Source organism: Cnephaeus nilssonii (genome assembly GCF_951640355.1).
Source record: "Cnephaeus nilssonii genome assembly, chromosome: 14".
Classification (NCBI taxonomy): Eukaryota; Metazoa; Chordata; class Mammalia; order Chiroptera; family Vespertilionidae; genus Cnephaeus; species Cnephaeus nilssonii.
The window spans coordinates 27,464,414-27,491,447 of record NC_137085.1 but is presented as its reverse complement, the minus strand read 5'-3'; the positions used below and the strand labels follow the sequence as shown (position 1 = coordinate 27,491,447).

Here is a 27,034-nt window from a genome sequence, read left to right as displayed (position 1 = left end):
AGGTCCCCCAGATGGTGGGTCTGCATGTGAACATAGGATTGTCTGACTCCTTCTACTGCCCCATTGACTCCAGATGTGCAAGACACTGTCCTGAGTTTTCTAGGGTAGAGAAACCCACCAAGGAGCTAGTGGGGAACATAAGACAAGTACCCTAAATAACGCAGTTCAGCACCGAGTCATGGATCGTTCTTCTGTCTTTGCTGGGAGGCAGACCCGTCACTGGCTGAACCCAGGACACTGCCTGAAAAGTAGCTTCAACAGAGACAAGCCTTCCGTCGGCGAGTTGCAAATGAAATGACGGTTCTCTAAGTGCTCTTGAGGGTGCTCTTCACACGTTCTTCTGTGCCTGGCTCCTTGAGGAAGCACTCTGACCACTTGCTCCTCAGAGGTGATTGCAAATCCCATGAAGGATATAGCTTTTAATTTACTCACTGGGTTAAAGGAAATGCTGATCCATCATCTGGGTATGGCCTGACTGGCTCTGCTCAGAGGTCTCTAGCAGTTCCTTTCCCCTCGCTAGGCCTCAGTTTCCCTAGCTGGAAAGAGGGAGTGAGGAGCCATGGTACGAGGGCCCTCCCTGTGCTGAGTGGTGGCAGAGCATGACCAAACCGTGGGATGGCTCTAGTCACCTCCATGCAGGCTCAAACCTCCAGAACTTGGGCTCCTACAGAATCTTCAGTGGGAACCATTCCAAGTGGGAACACACACCCCAGGATGTATCCTACCAGCTGTAAACAAAAGGGGAAACTGGTGCAAGGCTGATGAAAGGCACGGGACATTTCCTGGGGGCTCTGGGAGGGTGAGGGCTCCGACCATATTTTATGCAGCATCTTAGATAGCAGCAGGGAGCCCAGACATCAACTGGCTTAGGGGTTGGGCTCTGGAGTTGGAATTCGCAGGTTCAAATCCCAGCTCCGTGGCTGACTAGCTATGGCCCCTGGCCAAGTCATTTCTTCTCTCTGCACCTCAGTTTCCTCAATTTCCTTTAAAGGAGGAAACTAATGTCCTAGAAAGTAGCTGTGAGGACTAAATGGGATAATGCCCACAGACAGTGCTCAGTAAATGCCAGTACTTTCCCGATGCAGTGCCCTTTGATCCTCACCAGGACCCTCTGCAGCGGGCACATTTCCAGATGAGGCAGCAGATGCTTCCAGGAGTTCAATCCCTGTCCTCCCAGGTGCTACTTGGATATGTGGCGACACCGTATCTGTGCCACCCGGAGCTTGGTCAGCTTCTCCAGATTACCCACCCGGCTCCTCGGCCCCTCCCTGTGTAGCCACCTCCGGTGCAGGCTCCATTTGTCCATCTGATGATCTGAGCCACAGCCCAGGGACTGGTCAGATCCTCCACATCAGCCAGAGCCACCCTGAGACAATGTGGAATTGCCCCAGGCTGCTCCTCCTACCCCACACCAGGCAGGGAGCTCCAGAGTACAGTGTGCGCCCAGAGCTGTGGGGCAGGAAAGCCATTTCTAGACCCACCTGCCAGTCTCACAATTTGGTGCTGTAAAGTAGGGGTGGGGAACATCGGGCCCGCAGACCGAATAAGGCCCAAGAAATCATTTGGTCTGGCCCTGCCAAGGCATTAGGGGTGAGTTAATTAAATGTTTGACCAAATATAGCAGGCTAATTTTTAAGTTGCTAATTTTGTATGGCCCGGGAATGACATTATAGATATCCAAATGGCCATTGGCAGAAAAACGGTCCCTCCCCCATTCCCTCCCCCCGCTGTAAAGACTCCCAGGCGATGAGTGAAGCAGGCTGGGAACTGCGTCCAGCCAGCTCTGAAGGCAGGTGTCTCTGCCGGGTGGGAAGGGAGCTGACAGGTTGATGGGAAACACACCACGGCTCTGTGGATGCCGGCTGCAGCCTGTGGGTGAAACCTGGCGGGGCATCTGTCCTGGGGGCTGGGATCAACAAAGGTCACCCAAGTGGAATGGGACCCACTGGGTGGGTTGAAGTTGGAGGTGGGGTTCTGGCTGAGGCCACACAGCTTCCTGGAGGGACAGCAGGCAATGAAGGCCCAGGGCTTTTGTGAGCTTGTGGCATTTCTCACTCACCTGGACACAGAATTCTGAGAGAAGGGAAGACTGTCCTTGCCAAGAAGCTGGGACCACCTCACACCCTGCAATAGCTGTTTTCACGAGAACCGGGAGTGATAATGGAGCCTTCCCAAGGCTGCAGCCGCCAGAGTCCGGCTGAGACAGGAAGGCTCTGCTTCCACAAAGGCCGGTCTGGAGCTGCTGGCCCAGAGGGCTGCTTCTGTGGAGACGCCAAAGCCCCCTCGGAGAAGCGTCTCTTCACGAATGCAAACTGGTGTTTGCAAAGAGCAAGTTGGAATTTGCAGGAAGGAGCTCTTCTGCTTCACAGACTGGATCATGGAGATGATTCAGAGGCCTTGCCCTCCCCTGGGCTCTGACCAGCACACTGGGGTCCGGAGGGGCACAGCATGGCAGCGTCCCTGGAGGTGACACGGGCGGGCCTCTCACGGCTGGCAAAGCCCCCGGCATCAACCCTGTCTCAGCTGAGCTTTTGCTCAAAAGTTCCCAGCGAGGGGAAGCTTGTTACATACTTTCAGGTGTAACTGAAATCCTTACTACTCACCTGGACCCTAAATCCATGTCTCTTCCTTGGTGGGCCCCGCTTTGCCTTTTGGGGGACCTCACACGCCACACCCTTTGGAAACCTGAGAACACTACCAGGTACCCTGCCCAGGTGTCCTCATCCAAGCTAACCATGCAGGATCAGAGAATACGAGGCATACAAAGAGGTGGTAATGATTTTGTCCAGGCAACTTTATCCCTCACAGACGTTCCCCAGCTAAGGATCCTGTACCCCAGGTTGCCACGACCCATCACAGACTCCTGAGGGCCCAGAAAAGCTGTGAGGAGCATCTTGAATAGGTTTGTAATAAGGGAGACAGGGCCTACCTGAGCACTGCCTTGCTCCCTGACTACACCAATGACTGTCTCCCCGCCCCCCCCTCTCTCTCTCTCTCACACACACACACACACACATACACACACACACACACACACACACACACTGCTCACCCAGGCGGGAACGTTATCCTTCTGTGACTCCTGAGCAGCCACACTTCTGGGTTTACAAATGGGACCGTGGCAGCACTTTAGTAATCGAGCCAGTCGCGCTGCTGCAACTCATCCTCATTACCTGACAGGTGGCCCATCTACTCTCACTCTGCCTCCACTCTGGGCTGAAAACAGGAGCTGCTCCTCGCCTACCAACGCTGCACCAGACAGGCTCTGTGCACGGACACGGGGAGGGACCCAGCCATGACTGAAGGCCCCGCTCACGGTCCCTCCCGCCCGAGTGAACAGCTTCCTCCTGTGCCCCAGGAATCAGACCTGAGCCAAAAGCTTCTTGGGAAAAGCACTACCGGACATGCTCCAGAGCAGTTCACACAGAGATAAGCGACTCCAAGAGACACAGACAGGGGCGTGATCTGAGTCTGTCTCCCATCGCCCCATAGCACTTGTGATACAACTCAGTGACATAAACCAAGTCCAGATGGAAGTTTGCAGACGTTCTAAAACCAGTGCTGGGTGGAGGTGGGCCCGTGCTGGCCTGAGAGCCTTCAGAAGAGATGATGTCTGAGAGGGCAAGTGCTTTTCACTTGAACGTGCACAGGAATCACCTAGCAGTCTTGTTAAAACAGGTCCTGACTCTGCAGGTCTGGGATGGGACCCAAGACCCTACATTTCTCACCAGCCGCTGGTCCAGGGGCCACGTTTGGAGCGGCGAGGCGCCAGACTAGACTAGAGCATCAGAGGCAGCACAGTTCTGAGTGACCTGCATGTGCTCAGTCCAGGAGAGGGGGAGGGTGAGACCCCACACCTGTCTGCAGGGCTACCTCATGCCACCGGCCCTTGGTATCTGGGAGAGTTGTCACATGAAACTGGTGTTTGCAAAGAGCAAGTTCTCGGACAGCACTGGCTCCTTCTAGCTCCTCTCAGATCCAGGAGGAACCTTGCCCCTCATCAGCTATGCGAGGGCACAGGGACAGTCCTCGGATTCCCTTGTGCCGGGGGAAGAAAGGAGACCTGAGATGACCAAGGACCTTCAGCCACACGACTACCTCACCACTGGCTCTCAGCCAAGTGCTCAGAGCCTGGCGGGCGAGACCAGCACCTACAGAACAAACTCTACACAGTGAGAGGAATGTCCACCGGGGTGAGCGCAGGAAGCTTGCCAGGCCCGAGAGGCAGAAAGGAAGCCCATGGGCAGGCTCACAGAGATGGCAACGTCTGAGCTGGGCCCCAAAGGAGGCCCGGGATTTTTCCAGGTAAGATGCAGGAGGGAAAGGCATATACAGGCAGAAGGGACAGGATGTGCACAGTGGTACGTCCAGGGAACTGTGAGCAGTATGGGCATCGGGATGGGGGCCTCACTGTTGGGGCCCAAAAAGGGAGGAAGAGTCTAGTTGTGCATGAAAAAGGGAAAGTCCAAGCAATATAGATTTTAAAAAAATAAAAACGCTCCCTTTATGACCTTCAATGTGGTAAGAATTAGTCATTCAATTCAATGTCTCTTTTTCACATGCCTAAATTTTTAAATGCATAAGTTTTGTGTGTGTGTGTGTGTGTGTGTGTGTGTGTGTGTGTGTGTGTGTCTGGTTTTTCACCTCTTAACACTGGACCGGAGCATTTCACTCGGTTGTCATAAACTCTTTGTAAAGAGCACTTTTTAGTGGCTGCACAATATTCCATTTAACCAGCCCTTAGCTGCTGGGCATTCAGGTTGTTCCCCATCTTTCAGGCCCAGGAGCAATGCCTTTTCTGAATTTTAGATCATAACCTAGGCATGAATCCCAAGGACTGGAATTAGAATCGAAGGGCATGAACAAGCTCAAGACCTAGAGGCATGTGGCAGACTGTTTTCCAAAAGGCTGAAACCCAGTCTCAGAGTGGGGCGGAAGGGCGGCACCTGAGTCATTCCAGGGGCTCTTGGCCAGGGGGAGGGCCAGCCCTGAGGTCAGGATGTGCCCAAGGCCTTGCTCTGTGAACAGGTCCATGGTAAGCCGGGACAGCCTGGCCGCATACAGGCCTAGCAAGCTGTACAACTAGGTGTGGCATCGGGTTCCCTCAGGCCCAACAGGAGACACGACGCAGACTGGTTTTGTTTTAGTTTCTAAGAAAGTTCCTTCTGAAGCCTGAGATCTTGGCTTCAGTGCGTTAGAGCATTACCGACAGGACTGAGACAGAGCCAGACAATGAGATTCGCTGGGGCTTCTATGAAGACTGGGGAGACTGGAACTGAGACCCAGGATTTCCTCTTGGCCTGGCCTCCCTCCCCTACAGGACTCTCGTTTTTGAGGGGCTCGGCTGAACCAGAAGCAAGGACAGCCCGACTGGATTATCCAATGCAGCCCTCGGCTTATCTGAGCAGACAGGGACAGCGCACTGACTCCCTTCACCAAAGGTGAGTGTCCAGCGTGGGTCAGTGCCGCCTCTGAGCAGGGCTACTGGCTCCTTACCTGCCAGGGCTGGGATGGTGACCCGGTTCCACTCCCACGGCTGGTCGTACTCATCAGCGGGCCTGTCGTCATCCTGGGGCAGCTTGCTCTCCCGCAGTCGGGGGCTGACTGCGCTCTCTGAGTCCGAGTCGATGCTTTGGCCCTCGGGTTCGTAAGGGGTGTCGTACAACTGGATGCCTTTGTGCTGGGACCGGACACTTTCCTGCCTCTGAAATTCTGCAGGCAAAAAAAAGGAAGCAGAGGTGTCATGGAATTGAAACCCACATTTTCTCACCTGGGATCTGCCAGGTGACACCCACAGGGGTTCAGAGCCAGCCAAGGGGGTGATGACCGCACAGGAACAGCCCTCTTTTCTGCATTTAATTTCTCCTCCCACCCCTTGAAGGCAGCATCTCTGCTCTCCCCGGGCAAGGTTTCCTCACAAACATCTCAGGCTCTCAGGCCTGATGAGAGAGGTAGAAGGCTCACTGCCCCCATCCGCAGGTTCACTGCAGTCTCAAGGGCATGGCCCCGACCTGCACACGATGTTCCAGGTGTGTTCTCACACCAGCCCAGAGCACACAGAGCTCTCACCCCTCGCTTTACAGACCAGTGGAGCCTCCCCCAATAGGACGGCTCTCCATTCTCGGCACTTTCATTCCCCGTCTGAACAACGAACGGTCCTCAAGTTTCCACCCAGCTGCATATTCATTTTAAAAGACCCAACAAGCCTCCCCAGGGAGCCTGGGGCCACCGTTTTCTCCCCTGTAAAGAGGCTCCTTCCCAGCATTTCCACCTCCCCCAGAGCCTGCCTGTCTTCTAACACACTCAGCACCTCTGAGGGATGTGAGAGCAGGTGTCCATTCCACTTCTGAATAAGGAAGGAAAGCTCTTAGTCTCCTGGGGAGGGTGCCAGCACCGGCTCCCTGAGAGGCCAGTGGGGGCAAAAGAGGGATGCAAGGATGCTACAGTTGGGTGCTTCTGAGTCAAACAGAGATGCTTTCCCTGCTCTGATCAACACCCACCGTGTGCAGGGCCCGCATGGGACACAGTGAAGGGAGGGTTTGCTGCAGAGGCTGCGTTTCCAGAAGAGATACAACAACCCAAATCACCATGACACTGTACAGCGAAGGGGCTCCATGCGGGGCCTGTGAGGGTTGAGGCAGGAGCAGAAGACATTTGAACTGACAGCTCTGACAGGTGGGAAATGGGAGAGGGCAGGATTCCCGGGGGTAGGACCAGGGCAAGCCAAGTCGGTGGGGCTGGGAGAATGCTCCCTGCCTGCTTTCCTGGTGGAACATATCACATGTGCCATTTTGGCCATTTTGCGTGTACAGTTCAGTGGTATTAAGTATATTCAACCATCACCACCACGTCCATCTCCAGGACTTGTCCATCTTCCCAAACGGAAGCTCAATGGCTCCCCATTCCTCCCTCTTCCAGCCCTTGGTAACCACCATGCTATTTCTGTCTCTGGACATTTGATACTTTAAGTACCTCATATAAGGGGAATCCTGTGATATTCGTCCTGTGCCTGGCTTATTTCACTTAGCATAATGTTTTAAGGTTTCTTCCATGTTGTAGTATGTGTCAGAATTTCATTTTTTTTAAAGGCCGAATAATATCCCATTGTATATCTAGTCACTGTCCACTTTTGCTGGAGTACTGGGTCCAAAAAGGTGAGAGGGTGGAGGTGAGGTTTGACACAAAAGGGGTGAGGGTCGTGAGAGTGAGTTGTTTAAACATTCTCCAAATCAGAGTTCCAATGGCAGAGAGATACGTAGAATCACATGTGCCTTAAAGAGCAACTGACAAAACACATGAGTGATGACAGCCCTTCCAAGCAAGAGCACTGCTTTTAGGCCAGCTCTTGGGGTGACAGATGTCCGCGCCCGAGTACAGGCCCTGACACAACAGAAGCCAACTGAGGCTGTGCTGGGGGCCGGCAGTGTGGACGTTCAATGACGTTAGGGTAGTGCTCCCCAAACTTCATTTAGTCATAAGTTTGCCATTTTTTGAGTGCCAACTAGGTTATTATTTACCATATTTATTCATTCACTTTTTAGAGAAAATAATATTTAAAAAGTAAACCATCATCTAAACAGCTGATAAACATAAAAAGAATGAGGGAGGAGTAAATCAGCCAGGCAGGTACCACTGCCCACTGGGAGGCCGGCCCAAGGCGTGCTTCCCCTCGGCTGAACAGGAGATGAGCAGATACTGGACAGCTGTCAGGGATGCAAGCACCAGAAAGACAGCTTCCTTGTCACTTTCTCCTTTTAGAGAGAACGAAATGGAAAAAAGCCTTCTTACGACACGGTTCTCAGGCCACCTAAAAGCCTGTCTCCTCTGAGAACATGGCCCATACTTGGGCGAAGCACACTTTGTTGTGAGTAAATTTGTTAGTTTTGGGGATGATGTTTCCCATTCCATGGGGGCGGGGAGAGAGAAGAGGAAGTGAGAAGAGCTATAGAAGGCAGAACGTGGCCCTGGCCCGTGTGGCTCAGTGAGTTGGAGTATCATCCTGTACACCAAAAGGTGGGTTCAAGATTCCAGTCAAAGCACTTACTCTGGTTGCAGATTTAATCCCTGGTCGGGCCAGTGCAGGAGGCAACTGATCGATGTTTCTCTCTCACATCGATGTTTCTCTCTCTTTGTCTCTCATTTCCCCCCCACTTCCTCTCTCTAAAATAATTTTTTTTTTAAAAAAAAGGTAGAATTTGGTCAGCTGAAGGTGAAGACCAACTATAAAGTACTGTAGACAAGGGATCTGACCTGCTTTGTAAGGTCACTGTCATCTGTATCACTCTCGCCCTGGTTTCTAAGGACTGCAGTCTTGCCTCCTGTCTTTGGAGAATTCCGAGCGCTGAGGACACCGGGAACACAGCTGATAGGCACTGACCCAGGAAAACCCCTTTCTTCTCCATCCTATTTCAGAGGCAGGACAGCAACCACTACTGGGTAAACTGCAGTTTACAAAGCACTTTGCATGCGAATCACCATTTAGTCTTGAGCACCACAAAGCAATTCACAGATGTATTTCTGTGGGCCCCTTATTCGCTCTCAGAGCCGGGCTGCAAACATATTCAATGAATCTGGGTGGGATAAATGAATGACAACTGACAGCCAGATTTGCCCCCAATTCCAGTTAATTTCTGAAAGTCCCCGACAGCCATGTTACAGTTCAGTATTAGGCAATATTCAGAAGAGATGGATATCCTACATAAATACCAACCCAAAAGGAAAACACGTGCCAGGGAACAGATTAGCTATTAAATCAGAGGCCCTCGCGAGTGCACCTCTCACACAGGATTTATTGTTCCCAAAGCATCTGTGCCTCACAAAGCTGGGTTAGTAATGGCATGCAGTTAGGGCAGGCGATGTTATAATGGTAATCATTAAAACAAGCTTCCTCCGTTTTACATGGTGAATTCAAATTTTCATTAAGGCTCCGACAATAGGGAACAGTTAAGTAAATTATGGCATGCTAACTGGATGGAATATTAAGCAGCCATTAAGATGATAAATCTGAAGATTATGTAGCTACATGGAAAAGCATGCATGAAATTATGCTAAGTTACAAAGTAAAATACAAAATTGTTTATGTGTTGAGAGCAAACCGCATAATATGGGCTTTCTAAACAAGTCCTGGACAATGTGAACATGCCCGACGGGAATTCTACTCCTTGCTTAGGAATTGCTGAATACCGGCATCCCATAATATCTAAACTCTGATGGCAGCGGTGCTGTAAGTACAGATACACATGAATAAGGGGCTGAAACTCTGAGGCAGGAAGGTAAACAGCCACTGTGTATAGAGGAAGGAATTACTGCATAGTTATTTTTGAACGATGTTTTAAATAATGAATAAAAATGCTAGTAAATAAAAAATGTAATTAAGACGGGAACACATAAAAGTAAATATAATTTTAAGCAGGCTGGGCTTACAGGAGCTGTGCGTGTTTTGGAAGCAGCTGCCTTTTCCCCGAGAAAAGGCCCATTTAGGGAGCATCTTCTCTCCCAGGAGGGGTTGGCCAAGAGCCCCAGGAAGTCAAGGGCCGTCACGCCAGGCCAGCTCACCAGACGCCACGTCTCCTGCCTAATGACCAGGTCCATCCTCCTTGTTACCTGGACCGATCTGTGAGGACCCAGAGGCTGATCTAATAGGGGAGCTGGTGATCATATGTTTTATGTCACTGTGTTATCTGGACATCACCATCTATCTATACATTAATGGAAAATGACCTTTAATAGTGGGTGGCAGGCTGTGATTTCATGCCTCTTAGGCAGGGAGCAGAAACATTAAACTGACAGGGTGGGGAATTCTCTCGACCTCTGGAGTAGAAAGGTTTCCAAGTGGAACTACATATGGAGAAAGAACAACAGAAGAACTGAAAGAGACCCTGGGCGCATTCACCAAGGGCACAGGGCCAGGAGGTGAGGCAGGTGCGCTGACAGACTGGCCACGGAGAGGCAAGGGCCAGGGGACTATCTGAGCGAGGGGCCCAGGACAGAGCTTGGTGCAAACCAGGAGCCTCTTGAGTGGATCTGATGAAGGTTTAGAGTTCCCCAAGCCCACAAGCAATAAGCTATAAGCTACATTTCACTCCAGCATTCATCAACTCGGTGCCTCCCACCCCTTTTTTATTTTCCTTTGGCTGCCAGGAAGCTCATAGTTTATTTAGATGGTTAACTTTAATAGCTATGTTAGCTTAGATATTATGTAGATCCTCTTGCCCTTCCTTCTACATGGATTTTGATTAATATAATAGCCTCAGTATACACATTTCTTTTTATTATAGTCAGCCTCAAATCTACATTTTGAAAGTAGATGAACCCACAAGTAAATGAAAAAATACACTAACACACTTTTATGGTAAATACTTTCACTAGTAAGAAGACTGGAAGAAAAGAAACCTTTTCTTTACCTCTTTACCTTCCCTTCAGGAACAGGAAAAGGAGGGCGGGGCTTGGCTTCGGTCTCAGGGAGCACCCAGCCGTCCTCGCACCCAGCCAGGCGCTACCAGCACCAGAGCTGGACGGAGACAAATGAGGCACAGTCCTGGCCACCAGGGAGCCCCTGACACAAAGACTCCTCACCAGGGAGCAGACAGGGCACTACAATTCAGCTGGGGAAACTGGGGAGGGCCTTGAGATTTAGACAGGAGGTTGTGGCACAGAAAATGGCATTTGATGGAGGCACAGGGGATGGGAGCACAGGTGTACATGGGGAAGGAGGGTCATCCAGGGGGGCCAGTGAAAGGGGAAGCCGGAGGCAGGTGGAAGTGGGTTCTGAATGGCCCTGAATGCCCCAGGATGGCACCTCCAGGAGTGTCGAAGGAGAGGTGCCCTAGAACCTCTGGGCAGGGCGGAGCTGGGCGGGGAGAGGCTGGCACAGACGTGTAGGAGCCTAGCTGGAAATGATAGACGCTGGCCTGCAGGCCCCTCACCTCTAATTTTCCCAGCTGGGCTCGTCTGGGAATCCATACCAGATCTCAAATCACAGGGTGGCAGAGCTCGGAGGGACGTGTGGCCCATGGAGGTCAGCCCCTCTCAGCCTGTGAAACCTCTCCTCAGCCAGGGAGGGCGTGCTGGCTGTGCCATGAGGCTTCGCCCACACAGCTTTGAAGACTCAGAGGTCTAAGGTGACATTACTAGGACAACACACCCACCCCTGACTGGGTCTGCCCTGCACCAGCCACGTGGAGGGAGGCAAGGCCCTGGGGAAGGTGAGCAACAGGTTCAACGGCAAGTGTGATGGCTGAAAACACTGGTCCTGCCAGACTGCTTGGGCCTGGATCCTGGCCCCAGTGGGGACTGGGCTGAGCTGCCCCAGTTTCCTCATCGCTCGAGGTGGCTACCTCAGCACCCACCTCGGAAGGATGTTATGAGTTACGATTCGCACTCAGTGTTGAGGACAGGGCCTGCTGCACAGAAAGCACTCCAGGAGGGACTGGCCCGGTTACCACCACTGGGGCTTCCTCGGGGCAGCACCCCTCCTCCCTCGAGATTGCCCAATGGCCCCCAGAGCCACAAAGGCCTGCTTACTGAAATCCCACAGGCCAGCCTGCGTTGGGTTTCAATACCAACCTCAGAACTACTTCCACTTCTGGACCCACAACTTCCCATGTTAGCTGCTGCTCTGGCAATCTCACGCCTCCACGTGGGAACCCTGCCTGGGATCAAGTCTTGTGCACAACACGCAACACGCAGGGGAGGTCTCAGCGACCAGGAGCCTACATTTCACAGATGGGCAAACTGAGGCCTGGGGACGGGAAGAAAGAAGCAGGGAGGAGGGCCCCAAGTCCTCTAACTCCTGCCTTTCCTAGATGCTTCCCGACAGCTTTTTCTCGGACTGTCTTGTTTCTAATCTGGAGGCAGGGACATCTATTTCGGGCGGGGCGGGTGCGAAAAAGCACACCCAGCACTGCAGACTGAGTGAGGGGCTCCACGGCAGTGGCGGGCGGCTGTTTCTAATTAGACACGCAACCGAAACCCCGCCAAGTTCCAGGGCACCACAACAAAGCGGAGACGGGACGCTCTCCCCACCCGAACTGTTAAAAAGCTTCTGGAGAAAGACCCTCCATACCAGGGTGCTTCAACGGATGCCTGGATGCAGGTGTCCCCTGGAGGCCGGAGGCCGAGGCGGCAGCAGGAGGACAGGGCAGGGCTGCTGGGAATCAACGCCCGGAGACAAGCCCAGCATGACACAAGCAGGAGGCCCCTCCTCCTCTATCTAGTCCGGTTTCCGGAGCTGTCTCGCAGCCAGGAGACTAATTGGCGTTCTCTTACCATCTCCTTTCCAGGCGTGCAGAGGAACACCCAAGAAACAGAGGGCGAGCTCTGCGGAAGCGGGTGTGGAACAGGAACAATGGTCCCGTCAGGAGCAGAGCAGGCCCGGCGCTGGCCGGGGCCCGAGGCAGGAGCCTGGTGTGTTCCCTTCCCTCGGTCATCTGTACAGTGGCAGGGTCGCCCCTGGAGCCCCCTTGTTCAGTGGCACCAGAAGGGAGATAAGCCTGCACACCGGATGACAGCGAACGTGATCTCCTTGGATTTAAAAGGCCATACGGGCCTCTTCACAGCACTCTCGGGCACTCTCTGTGATTACTGCCCATCGCTCTGCACTCTTCCCGTGATGGCCTTCGCGTGCGGGGATGGGGGCCTGAGCGGTGCAGGCCCCAGTTCTGTCTCCATCCCCTGTGGAGACTCACTGAGGCGAACTGGCTGCTCCTAGGCAGCGCATACACGAGTCTCCATTGGAGCAGCCACTTCCCCAGGAGACAGCCTTCCAATTCTGTACCAACCGTAAGATCCAGCGGGAGCCTGCCTGCTTTGCTTTCTCAAACATCCACTGAGCCCCTACTGTGTGCTAGAGTGCTGAGCACTCCCAGGGTGTTAGACGAGGCTCCCGCCCCCCCCCCCCCCCCCAAAGATCTCCTGATTTAGCAGGAGAATCGGGACCCGAACATCTATAAGCACTGAGTTAATAACAATTACGAGTTACTGAAACCTGCTGGTGCCAGGCACCGTCTTGGGCACAGGCAGTGTATTATTCCTAGCGAGGCAAATGGGACTGTGTTTTACAATGCAGAAACCGAGGCTCAGACAGGTTCAGAGGCTCGGCTGGGCTCACCAGTTCTGACTGGCCCCAAGCACCCTAAGGTGGTACAGACAGTGGCAACTGGGTGGAGGAAGAAAGCAAATGCAGTCCTTGGGAGTTTGAAAAACTTTAGGAAGGAGGTGGCATTTCACAGCATCTCAGGTACTAGTGCAAGGAGGCCCCTCAAGGGTCAGGGGAAGCCTAGGGACCCGCCTGCTGTCCGACAGCACACAGCAGGCCCAGGCAGAATGCACGTTAGGAGGGAAGGAGGAAGATTCAGAGAGGTGAAGGCAAGGGCACCAGGAGAAAGGGCGACCAAGGCCAGACAAGCACAAATAAATGGGCAGAGGAAAGCTTGAGGGATTTTGAGATAAAATCAAATTGTTTGAGTTGCTTTGTGCCCACTGCTTATGAGGAAGAAGAGGTGGGAAGTGGCTAGAAAAGCCAAGTAGAGCTGTGCTAAGGAGCGCCGTGAGGGCGGCGGAAGGCTGCAGACTCAGAAGGGTTGGAAACTGGAAAATGTGGACCAGGAGCCTTCATCAGGTTTGCGTTTTCACACACACAGCAGCAGTCTTTTTAGAAGCTGGCAGGAAACACCAGGGTGTAGCAATCAGCTACTGATGACCTGAAAGTCCAACCGGGCAAACAATTAGGGCTCCACCCTTTCAAGAAGTGGACAGAGGATGCCCAGGATCCAGAAAGAAAACACACTCCTGCCAACAGCCCCAAACATGAAAATGAGGATTTCCACCAGGATGAGGGGCAGGTGCCCCCTGACCTCTGTGCTGCAGACAGAGGCCAGGGTCAGCAGGGACTGCCTGGGGCCTTGGCAATCAAGCCAGACGCGAGTCCAGCCTTGTGTCATCTGAGTATTGATGGTCGTACTTATAAAGAGGGCCGGCCGCCCACTGGTGCAATCTTCCAGTCTGCTGGGCATGATGAGGTCCCAGCTTCTAGAGAGGCCTCGGGCTACATGCTAATGCGATAAAGCTACGGGGGACAGACTAGTCGCACCTGCCTGTTCTCATGGTCCCCCCCAGAATGAGCGTCGGAGAAGCCATGACCACACCCAAGCCCCTCCCCACCTGCAGCTCAGACAAGCTGAGTGGTTCAGCCAATGTCTCGAAGACTCAACTCTCGATAACACTCTAAGAATTACCGAGTACTGAGTGCATGCTGGGCCGGGGTCTGTGCTAGGAGCACTGCATCCAGTCCTTCATTTAATTCTCACAGCACCTCTATGAGGGGCTACTGTTGACATCGCCGCTGTAAAGGTGGTCATAGAGCAAGCCAGTGATGGAGGCAGCCTGGCTCTAAATCCCAGCAGCTCAACTTCTTAACCCTGCAGCTGTCTGCGCCATCTTTCTGATCCAAGTCGGTGCTTCCTCTACTCTACCAGGTCCAAAACAACACCAACGCGTTCACCACGGGTGCTAGCCCCACTGTGCCAGGCAGGTAACAGGTCATCGAGGTTTATCCGACTCGGACCACACACAGGTCCCTTCAGAAATCATGGTCAAGCAGTCGGGAGGAAAGCCAAGGGCGCTATCATGAGAAGGAGAGCTGCCGTCCCAGTCTAGCTGGCCCTAAGCAAGTGATTACAAACTGGCATTGGGAGCAGAGTGCCAGCCTCCCAGGGCAGAGACAAGGCCCCTTCTGGGCATGATGCTTCCCTTCACCTGAGGAGGTGACCCCTTGCCACATGCCAGGTTTGCAGCCAAATGGGTCAAACCCACCTGGTGGTGGCTGTCGCTGGTCATGACGTCACTGTCTCATGCTGAGGGCTGTTGCTGGCATTGTGCCCTGTGCCCAGCACAGCTGCCTGGCCGGAAGCAACTTGCTGAGCTCTGGCAAGCTCTCTGTCCCAGCCTTCCCTGCTTTGGAACTGCTTCAATAGAGGAACTTATCCCCCTGGGGACTTGGACAACCTCGGCCTTCTGGATGATGGTGACAAGGCTGCCGGCCTGAGACCAGCCTGGCCCTGTGCTGACCAGCTGTGTGACCCTGGACAACCGCCTGGTCTATGGGGCTGAGATTCTTTGCAGGTGAAGCAGGAAGGGGTGTAGCAGATGGTCTCAGAGGCCTCTCTGGCTCCAAAGTCTCTCCATCCGATTCTTCAAATAGTGGATGTTTACACATGCTTCTTGGTCCAGCGCTATGGCTCCAGAATGTGAAGAAGGGGACATATGCGGGAGCACCCCTCCTACCATCATGTGGGGTTCCTGGCCTAAGCATCCCAACCACCTTCCAGCAACCTCCTCCAAATTTAACCTCAATCTGCAGTGAGAGCCCTGCCCAGTGAGCTCTACTCCAATACAGTTACGTTCTCCTGCCTGGGATAATTCATTTTGTGTCAACTTGACTGAGCCCAGATGTTTGATCAAAACATTCTGGGTGTTTCTATGAGTGTTTTTGAATGAGATTAACTTTTAAATCAGAACACTGAATAAAACATTCTCTCTCTAATCAGTTGAGGGCCCAAATACAACAACAGTTCCTCTTGCCTGACAGTGTTTGAACTGGGACACTGGCTTTTTTCCTTCCTTTTGACTCAAAGTGAAACACTGGCTCTTCCTGGGACTCGAGCCTGCTAGCCTTCAGAATGAAACTACACCATCAGTTCTCCTGGTTCTCAGGCCTTCAGACTTGGACAGGAATAAAACTATGGGCTCTCCTGGGCTTCCAGCTTGCTGATTCACCCTGCAGGTCTTAGGACTTGCCAGTCTCCATAACTGTGTGAGTCAATTCCTTATCATAAATCTCTCTTATTGGCTGTTTCCCTGGAGAACCCTGGCTAATACATACATGCCTCTATTAAGAGTCCGTCCCACATGCCCAGTACATGGTCCATGGTTGGGCTGCCTGTCCATTCGTTCCCCTTTCAATAAATAGTTCCTGCAAAGTATGTGTACCAACACGGCCAGCTGGGTCTACAAAACCTCTTTATCCCAATGCAGAGGAGATCTCCCACGTGTCCTGACCCAAAAAACAGGGATGCAGCACAGCATCGCCTCCCTAAGAGGGACTTGAAATTCTGCCCTCTGGAGACCTAACAATAGCAGAGCCACTGCAAGATCAGGACCTCAGGGTGGGGAAGATCCCTACCTGGCCCAGGAATGACCACCTGCCAAAGGCCCACCCACACAATAAAAAAAGACCAACAGCAAGACTCCCTCACTCCATACAGCACTTTCTTGTCCACAGGCCCTTTGCATGATTTGGTGCTTATAACCATCAGACTATAAACAGATCCTGGTAGGCAGAACCTCATCATGTAATAGGGGGCCAATGGGAAGCCCAGAGTAGAAGGGACTTGCCAAGTCACAGAGTGAGAAATCAGCACAATTCCTACCTACTGGTATGTCCAACTTTACTGTCACATCTTGTATTTTTTTGGTGTCACAACACAAAATATCGATTATATTTTTTGTTTTGTTTGGAAGAGGAGTGGGGAAGGTGTGTGTGGGGGTGCTACACACAAGAATGAGAAACCTGAAAGCTACCTCTGTAGAGCCACTTTCAAGCAGCCTTTTCCTGTCAATAGCGATCACAGATTACACCATCCACACAACCATCTCAAGAATTATTGGGAAGGAAACATCTGGATAGTGAATACTTTTATGCTGGAAAATGTGAGAACAGCCCCTCCTCGGGGCCCTAAAAAAGTGTCTTGAAGAGACTCCATACTGTGAGAAGGTGTCATTACGCCCGGAGCACGAGAGCAGAGGCGCCTTGAGATTGCGAGTGGAGACAGCCATCTCTCTTCCCCTGGGTCCTCTCCAGGATGTCCAGCCTGAAACGCTGCTGCCCCAGAGCTCCCAGCAGGGTTTCTGTTTGGTTTGGGACACCATGTCCTGAACCCCACAGCACGAGAGCGGCGTGTAGCAGCTCACAGATGAATGAATCCGACACCATCGCTAGCACTTCCCTTTAAGAAGCTGGGAAAGTGTTCCTGACATCTCGTATCAGCCACAACGTTCTCAATGTTAGTGTGAGAATTCCTCAGCCCAGGGACCCCCAGACTCTCTACCACAGCTCCAGACATTTGTGTGCTCAGTTCCCATCCCCACCCCCGCTGCTGAGGGCCAAGTTCAAGTCCAACCTATCTTGACACGCCCTGTGATTCCGAGTACAGAACATGGCTCCACAGATGCTCTGTAAACATGGGCCGAGAGAACAATAGTCTTTTGCAAATTTAACACAGAAGAAAGATATTTTAAAATGTATCTACCTTAGAAAAGGAACTGTGCTCATAGACTAGTGGGAGAAGTATAGACTGTGGAGATAGCCTTTTCAGAGAGAAAACTGGTGGATCTAACAAAACTTAAATACCCTGTGGCCTGATGTTCCACTTCTGGAAATTAAATCTACAGAAATACCCAGACCCAAACACAGAAATAAATGTACATGGATGGATGTTTGCTACAGAAGTAACAATGAAAAACAGGAACCCAGCTGAAGGCTATGACTAGGGGAGGACTGAGTGCACCGTGCTGTGGTCCCATAGAGCCATGTAACAGAACTAATGACCTCGGACAAGATTTGTGATGCAATGCAAGGCTTAGTAGGATAGCATCATGTAGAAAACAATGTTTGCAATATGTAGAGATGTGTATTTTTGTCAGCAAATGGGAAAATGGCTAAATGAAAATACAACAGATGCTTGTCTTTGGAGAGAGATTGCACCTTTTATTTCCTGTAGCCTGTATGCCAATTTTCTTACCGAGAGCACATAATTTTTAAAGTTATAATTAAAAAACAATTTTAAGGAAGTTTCATGTGCAGCTGTGGCACATGAAACTATCCCCTTTATTACTGTTGTTGTGACAGCACGTGTTGAGTATCTACTTTGAACCAGGCACTGTGCTAGGAGTTTTTTATTAACCCCAGGACATATGAGGAAACCGAGGCGGTGGCAAGGAGGTCGCAGGACAGAGCTGGTGTCCTTACGGCTCCCGGCTGCCTTTGGGAAGCATGGTGGCTGCGGAATCCCCTCATCTGCTGCTTAACATTCCAGTGGGATGGGCTTTAGAACAGCAGCTTCTGCTTTTGTGACCGTTTCTTAACAATTTCCATTTCTTGTCATGTTGACACATTTGCAGTTTAGGAAACAGAGTTCAGAGGAAATTATGTTTGGGTTTTTAACTCTAAGATGTACATTTAATTAGAACGTGGCCCCATAACATGCCGCTGGTCCTCATGGAGGCGCTCGATTTATAGACACACATTAAAGAACTGTAGTTACAGTCTAAGCCGCAGATGACAAAAGCTTTCCCAAGACACACAGCTCCAAGAACGGGCCTGATCACTTTTGGGGATCTGCAAAGGGTCCTGCTCTCGCAGGGACTTATACCCTTTCTTCTAAGTCACAAGGCCAGGCAATCCCCATCAGCCAATGCTGATCAGCAAGTTGCGAGTCAAAAATCAACCTAAGATGGTTGATAGCAAACAGGCCGCCCTTTGCGGAGGGGGCGTGCTCAGGGTGACGTGGCTCTCGACCTCGATCCCCGCACAGAAGAGGCTGCCTCCTGAAAGGTGGCTCCCTGCCGAGGGGTCAGAAGGGATTACAAGCAGCACAAGTCCTTACCCATCGGACTGACAGAGGATTTCAGGCTCCAGCAAGGAGAGATGTGCTTCTGGAAATGGACCAAGAGTCCTGACTGGAGAGCCACACTAGCAGTGACGGTGGAGGTCTGGATACCAGCTACTCCACTAGTTCACTCTTTTGCTGGATCGCTCAGCTACTGAGCACCCCGGGTGCTGGTTTATGGGGAGATGCTGATCAGTGAAACCTGGCCCCTGCCCTAGAGAAGCTCACAGCCTAAACCTCAGTCTTCTCTGGGGCTATTTAGTTAAGTGTGTCATCTGCTCAAGTACCTCTGGCCTAAGAGGCTCACGCTTTAATGGCTAAGCAATGGGGAGCCATCAAAGGCTTCTGAGGAGGCCCAGGGGTGAGCACTTCCCCGGCCCACCCACTGCACTTTATCCTGTGTTGGGAGGCTGGGCTAGTCAGGTCCCCCAGGCCTGTTTCCCCAAATTTTAGACTGGACTCTTACTGCCGCCATACACAGGGTGGAGTAAATGAATGCACTGGTATCAACCCCAGTAAATGAATGGACTGGTATCAAGTCCTAGGGCAAGTGTTAACTGTGGGACACCTGTGAGCCAGAATCAAGTGCTAAGGGTCTGGGGAGCACTAGGGTATATGTTTGTGCACTTACATGTACAAACATGTATATGTACACGTATATGTACACACACATGCAGAGTCACATGCATACATGACAGGCCCTCTAGCAGGCTGATTAATGCCTGAGTCCCTTAGAATGCTTGCCCCACCCTGGTCAGCAGGCTTTCTCTGTAGAGGTGGGGTGGGGGTGGGGTGCAAGAGTTGGAAGCATTTCCTGTCAGGTGTGTATATGTGAGCATCTCAGCCAGGAGTCAGGGGCACACAGGGTGAGTGACAGGGGAAGAGACTAAAAATGACAATCAGCAGATGCTCGAGGCCTGCTGAGGACTCTTCTTCCTTTTCCTTGAAATAAGATGGGGCTTAGCAAGTGGCTTTTGGATTAAGTCTCATGACCCAGTGAATGAGGACTGGGGGAGGGTGGGGTGGAAAAGGAAGCCTATCTGAGTGTGTATTAAGTTAGGAGAAGAAGGAAATCACAGGAAGAAAAATGAACTAAGCTAAAAATAAGGCAGCTCCAACATTTTGCTAGACAGAAAATATAGCCCAGCTAAGTAGGGAATCCAAAGTGGTACAAAACAGAAAATGTGAAGTTCCCACCTAAAAATAACTGAAGTACTAATGTGGACTCACTAATGAGAAATATGGAATTTCCGATATGAGCCCAAGATTGTGGTCTCACTTGGGAGGGGTTGCCCGCAGTCTGGAATTTAAGGTTTTCTTCCAACTAGGAAGCTGGCAATACAGGGCTGAGAGCAACCTCAAGTATTGTGACCTGTCGGCTCCACAACCTACAGAAAACTCTGCCCTACCCCTCACTCAAGTAAGTTTCAGACCTTGTCCATCTTGAATACATGCAAACATTAGTAAAATGATTAACCTCGATCTCCCCCTGATAGTGTAGTGCTTCAATCCCAGATATAGAATATGTTGGCAGCGCTGTATAATGGTATGCACAATTTGGAACCGGACCCGGGAGACAGGTTCAAGGCCTGGCCCTGGCATTTACCAGCTCGGGCCCTGTGGAGAGTGACTTGTCCCCGCAGAGCCTCGGCCTCCTCCGCTGTGGAGTGGGGAGAATACTAATATCAACTTCACGGGGCTGTGATAAAATAAAACCAGACAGGTTATAAAAGAGGCTTGTAAACCATAAAACCCTACGCAGATGTTACAGATTAGGGCGGCATACACATCCATGTGCACAGATAGAGACACAACCTTATTCCTAGCTGACATCTGGTATAAATGACTCGCCATTCAATCAGTTTATGTCCACCAGGAGAAGACATCTTATTTCATTTTTCTTTTGTAATATCAGTCTGTACAGTGCTTTTCCACTGAGGTTGAACAAACAGAATCAACTTCTAGTTCGGCATTCAACAGTTTCGATATTTACTCCCCTGTAGACCTTGGAACGGCTCTGGGGAAAGGGGTACCTTTATGTCATACATACACCCCCTAATAACTGGAACTGAAGCGCTCTTCCTGAACGTTTCATTAAGTATATCATCTGCTTGCGTTTGGCACTTTCCCACTAGCTGGGAACCTACAAAAACTGATGTGGTATGACAGCTGAGTCGGTGCTGCCAGACAAGCTTCCTCGCTCGCAAACGAGGTGGGGGCGGTGGGAGCCGGGAAGGAGGAGCAGAGGGGGAGGGCGGCAGCTGTCATGTTACAGCTGCCATCACAGACACGCACTTCAGATTTCACTCACGTCCCCCTGACGGAGGCACCAGCCACAGGCCACATGACTGAGGGCTCCGTGCTCATCCTGGTGAGACAAAGAGGCTGAGACTCCCTGAGGACATCCTACCCTCCCAAGGAATCTCTCTCAATGCCCCTTTGGTGCAAGCTTTCCTCTGGTGTTTACACCTGTTGGCCTCTGGGCCGGATATCTCCCCCACCAGGCCCACCGCTGACCTGGAGAAGGCTCTGCTGCTCCGCGTCTTACTGCCAACTCAGAGGGGCTGGCCCACGGAGGCCTTCAGCAGCCCCTGACCCCTGGCTGCCAGGCTGTAAAACAGTTCCTCGGCAGGTGGTGGTCACAGCGTGCTCCAAGCCTGAGTGAGGACAGGACCTCAGGGGTCCTGCTGAGGATCTGTCACCAAAGTCCATTAAAATCTCATTCATCCACCACTCAGAGGATGCCTCCGTCTGCTTAGCTTGCTTTCCTCACTGACAATCAGTGTATGTTAATAGTGGGAGTAATATTGTGGGGGACAGGGGCAGCAGAGAGAAGAGGGGTGCTCAAAATTAGGAGAGCAAACGTATGGAGAAAACTCCCCAGCACCTGCAGGGACCCTAGTTACACGCCCAAAGGGAGCCGGCTATTTCCCGCCATTCTTCTCTGCTCTGCAGTTAGAACACTCAATTGCATGCACTCCCCTTATATCTGCCAGAAGGAATGGCTTAAAATCAACTCCTCTACGAGCCAAATCATCATTTTAGGCAGATGTCTTTCAACATCCAATTGGCTCACATCCAACGATTCCATACAATAGGTCAAACCATTCTGTTTCCTGGGGGTTTAATTTGCAACTAATTCCTCTTACAGAGTTTACCAGGAAGCTCCCGCTGTTTAAAATGAGCCATGCTGGGGTCCTTTGTGGAGATTTCTCTGGGTGGTGGACAACCGGAAATGGCTGTTCTGAAATATGCCCAAGCTGATTCCAGCTATTCTGTGTGCCCACCGTCAGCTGTGGTCCGCAGGTGGGAGCAGCTGCAGGGTGGTCTCCTGTCCACAGGCTTGATCGATGGTCTCAATTTTCAGGAGGATCTGAAGCCCTCTGCCCTCACAACTAAGAGCTGTCCAGGTCCTCACCAGCATCACAACCTCCGAGCTCAGCTGCGGTGCCCAGTGGGAGCTGCTCAGGAGGGAGAGCAGCCTGGCCAGCCCAGATGGAGGCTCACTAACCCAGGTCCCTGAGCCGGGGCATGTGCAGGATCTGTGATTTCGTGCTTAGGTGCCCAGACTGCACAGGCCTGTTTTAAGTACTCACACAACACAACAGTTCTCTAAAAATATTTGGGAGGTCGGCTAACTTAGGTGAGAGTCTAAAACCCTCATCTCTACAACACCAGCTGGCTCCCCATCAGTCACAGTGTCAGTGATTCCACTCGGTGCCAGGCCCCGGGCCAAGTTCAGAGCCTGCTCTCCACTCCCCCTCCCCCAACGATGACCTTTCCTTTCAACACCCAAAGGCCTTCAAAGGCCTGGCTTAGCTCTCACCCCCTCAAGTGCTGTCCCTAACCCACTCTGGGGAGGCATTTTGCCCCTTTGCTGCCCACTCCGGCAACTGATTATCTGTCCCATTCATTTGTCAATCAATCACCAAGGCCTCTTCTAGTGCCGGCTTTAACTGTTCTCAACTTCTTGTGACTCTGTTCTCAACTTCTTATCCTGAGCTAATTTTCCAACTTGACCTAGGTTTCTGTGAGCAGAGGCTCTACGGTACCAATCAGCCTGCCCAAGTGGCCCAGTGCCTGCCTGGTACCAGCAGGGTCTCAATGAGCTCAATGATTTGATTCAGGGACAAGAAGAGATGATGGATGGGATGTGGGGAGGGGGCAAGTTACGGTTCAATAATGCCCCACAGTCCTCCGGGTAAAGCCCAAACCCCTTCGAGGGGCTCAGAACTACACCCCACAACCGCACGCCTTTCCCTGTGCCCTGCACAAACTCCAGGGCTGCTCTCCTCACTTCTGGGGATGGCCCAGGCTGTCTCTCCCCCTGCAAGGCTGCCCTCCCCTGTCCCCCGCACGGTGCCACCTCTGAGTTTCCTCAGGACCCAGCTCAGCGCCTGTGAAACCACTGGTGGGTCCCCAGGGTCACTATGCTGGTCCCCTCTTCCAAGGCTGCTTGGAAAATGCGGGACAAGCTTCAGCTCTTGGGGGGCCATTCCTGCCAACTTTCCCCTAGGAACCCAAGTGAGCACACCATGTCTGTGGGTCCTCCATCCCATGAAGTAAAGTCCAAGACGCTCCAGTGCCTGGCCTGGGTCCGCGGCTGCCCCCCAGAACTGGTACAGAGCCATACAATGACGGCTGACTAGATAAACTCTCCTGGAACACTAACCCCCTCCCCCATCTTATCTTTGTGGTCAACCTGAGAGGCCCGGGGTGATGTCTGACACTATCCTCTTGTTGCTCCCCTGAGGCCTGCCGCCCCTTGGCCCACACTGGGAGTCCTGTGCCTTTCACACCACAGAGGGACGGAGGCTGCAGCAATCCCCAAGGCTGACGGTCAGTTTGTCCCAGTAGACAAGGACAACAGGGCCTCAGGGACATCAGGTCAGGGCAGGAGACCCTGCTGAAGGACAGAAGGCCCCGAGATGGGGGTGGGACAAACACAGGGCATTTCTTCCTGGCTCACGGACCGCTGAGTGTACAACAGCCCGGAGGCAGGAAAGCCAGGGGACAGGCACTCGCTGTGTTTCGCGATGGCAGAGCTTCTTTCCCTTGTAAAGCGACAGGCTGCTCACCTGCCCTCTTGTAAAAGGAAACAAGACAAGGATTTACGGCATTCCTGTTGCTCTGGGACCTCAGAGTTACGATCCCAAGCACAGGGACCAGCAGCCAGAGGCTCGGGGAGGAGGGAGGGAAGCACCAGGGCCTGGGTCACACCAGACAGTCGCCTGCTGCCCTAGGCTTCCTCGTCACAAATGGCTCCATAAAACGTAAATCCACCAGAACTGCAGGCGCCCAAGAGACTCACAACACCTTCCCTGAGCGAGACAAACGGTCTCTGCATTGCCTGTTTTCAAACTGGGGAGAGCACGTGTTCCGACAGCTCAAAATCAGCCACTCAGGCCCAGGATGCTGGAGGAGGCAGAGGCTCTCTCAGGACTCAGAGCAAGAAGGAGACAGGGAAGTATTAAGCCATCAAGGAGCCTGGGGAGGGTTCCTCGGAGGAGGGGAAGGTGATGGTGACAACTGACACAGGAGAGAGCAGGGAGGTATGAGGCATTGCCCAGAGCCTGGAGATCCTCCCACAGGGTGCAGAGGGAGGTGTGGCTTGAGGAAGGCCTGGAAAGTCTGGACTTTGATCATGAGCAGGGGAGCAATATGACTGGGCATTGGGAAAATCATCTGGTGACAGTGAGAGGGAGGGTCTGGGAAGGGTGTTTGGGGGGGCCCGGCATGCGGGCCCTCCCTGGGTCCTCGAGCTCCCCCGCACGGGTGAAGGGCAGTGCACTGTGCGTACAGGGCACCAGGAGCTCAAGGCTGCTCCTCTTTGCTCAGATGATGCACATGCAAAATGACACATTAAAAACATTTTCTTAAAAGTAAATACAGTAAAATTATGCTCCCTTTGGAAGCGGGCTTTGGTGGAAAGACACCCCCTAGTGTGACTTAGCTCGCAAACAGATTCCCAGGGTGCCCAGTGGAAGCTGCAGACACCAGTGTCCCATGCTGTGAGGAGGTCTGATCACAACTGGTGACAAGTGGACAGAAGCACCTGAAGCCTCAGGCAAGCCCGAAGGTCAGCAGACGGAGGCTTTCGGTTTGTGGGAAGTCACTTATGGACCTGGTGGGACCTGTGTGCTTCTAGTGGGCCTTACTGCTACTACTGCGCCGTCCGAGCATCAGAGTAGGTCAGCACTGAAGTCACCTCAGGACCAGGCTGCCGCCCTGCCTTTAGAGACGGGGAAACTGCTGCCCCAGAGGGGCAGTGCCTTCCCAAGTTCACACCAGGAACCAGTGGAGCTGGGTTGAGCTCCTGATTCTTCCCCCTAACCACACCGCACGCTCCATCCCAGCCCTGTTGTTTGGCCATTAAGATGTACAAGATTCTCAACAGCTCTGTGAAGCTAAGGAGAGGAGCTGTCAAGACCGGGCCTCATGCTGTCCATCCCGAGTGGGGGTTTCTGGGTGCTCAGGACTTGCATGGGGAATGTCAAGGAGATGCCAGGATGGATGTCCACCTTGCTGCAATGGAGGCAGGAAGAGAATGGGCAAGAAGTCAGGAAGAAAAGCGCCACTGGCAGACCAGACCAAACCAGAGTGTCAGGAATTGAAGGAGATGCCAGGCTAAACCAGGGCCTCTCAAACCATAGGACCCTCTGTCCCAGAATCATGGACCCAGGTATTAAAAAGCAGATTCTGGGGCTCCAGGGAGAGTCTGTAATGGGTGGGGCCTAGGAATCTGCCTTCTCGCATCACTCACCTAACCTCATCCTCACTCCCCCTGGCTGGGTGAGGGGCCACTTGGCCTGCTTGGAGGCAGTCTTGGGGGGCAGAGAGCACAGGCCCTCTACATCCCCTACACACTAGGCTCCAGCCCTGCTAGGCCTGATTCTCTCTGCAACGCAGGGCTAACTTGCATAGTTCATCTGGGGTCTCCTGCGTGACTTACCCTCCCAAATCTTTGGGACTGCCCTCGTCACAGTCCTATGAAGTGCAGTGCACTCTGACCCTCAAAAGCTTGTGGCTGAGCATCTGTACTTGCCACATGTGAGCCCCAGAGTGAGCTGAGGACAGAAGGAGCTCAACAAATTACCACAAAAATTGCCCTACCAGGGCAGAAGCATGGTTTGCAGTCACGGTGCTGGCTTCTAGTCCTGGTTTCCTGTGTGACTTCAGGAAAGTCTCCTAACCTCTCTGAGGCTTCATCTCCCCACCTACATAATTGGGGTGTTTATCATCCTGGAGCGGTGTGAGAATAAAGGGAACATGGATGGTCTCAGTATGTCAACAATAAAAACAGGCATTGTTACACTGAATTCTGCTCTTTGGAGGGGGTGGTCAGGAAAATGTTTGTTCTTTTCTTCCAGTTTAGAGATCAGGAAGTCCATGGGCATTATTTTTCAGCAGCAGGCAAGAAAGCACTTGCATGGCTGATACCTGGCTCACCCATTTCTCCTGGAAAAGGAGCCAGGGTCCTTGGTAGGCATCTCTGAATGGCCCTTTCATAATTCTGAAACCTCAAGTGAGCGTGTGTGTTTATGTCGGTGCTTATAAAGGAAGACGGAACCACCCTTGTCAGGAGAGGAGATAATCACCAAGCAGTCTCCCTGGCAGAGGCACTGTGTGTAATTAAAGACGATAATTATAGCTCCACGTCTAGTGTCAAACCCAGGGCTCTTTCCAGACATGAAAGATTGCGCCTCTCTCGCCCTGTGTGCAAAAACACACAAGCCCCATTGTGGACGGCAAGAGTGGGCAGCTCCATCCTGTAGCTAAGGCAGCTTCTGTGGGCCAAGCCCTTTGCATGGCTTGCTCTGTAAGCCTTTTCCAGGAGAGCCGGGCCAGATACTCCCCGAGCCGGGTCCTCTTCAGTCCTGCCTCACTGCAGGATGAGGCCAGGTGCCAGGGGTACTGGGGTGACAGGCAGCCTCAGAGAGCAGGAAAGAGGGCCAGCTGGCCCCTGAGGGTCAGGTGAGTTCCCCTGGACGTCGCACGCTCACAGGCACACAGGGCTCTCTCTCCCAGCATCCACCAAGGAGCCAGAACACTGACTCAAACACTCAGCTGTTCACCCACACTTACCCTGGGAGGCCTCTGGGTGAGAGGTCCCTTGGCCTTCTAGCCTGTGAGCTCTGGAGGCCAGGAGCTCCTGTGGCTGTCTCTATCCTCAGGGACCCTCCCTGCAGGACCTGGCTCAGGGCACAGGCTTTGGGTGATGGAAGAAAGAACAAGCCCTGCACTTGGGAGTCTCGAGACCTGAGTCTACCCGGCACTGCTTGCTGGGTGACCGGGGCAGGCTGCCTCCACTCTCTCTTTTCCAGTTTCTCTGTTGCAAAACCGAGAATAACAGGGCTGCCTCCAGGCTT

The 27,034-nt window shown here is 52.4% G+C and overlaps 1 protein-coding gene across 1 annotated transcript in view; it reads right to left on the bottom strand.

Moving 5' to 3' along the window:
* SHB (SH2 domain containing adaptor protein B) overlaps positions 1-27,034 on the bottom strand; it is a 124,067-nt gene that overhangs the window by 42,067 nt on the left and 54,966 nt on the right. Inside the window, exon 3 of the mRNA XM_079790454.1 lies at positions 5,497-5,712. Within this exon, the coding sequence (XP_079646580.1) occupies positions 5,497-5,712 (216 nt within the window). The remainder of the gene's footprint in view (positions 1-5,496; positions 5,713-27,034) is intronic.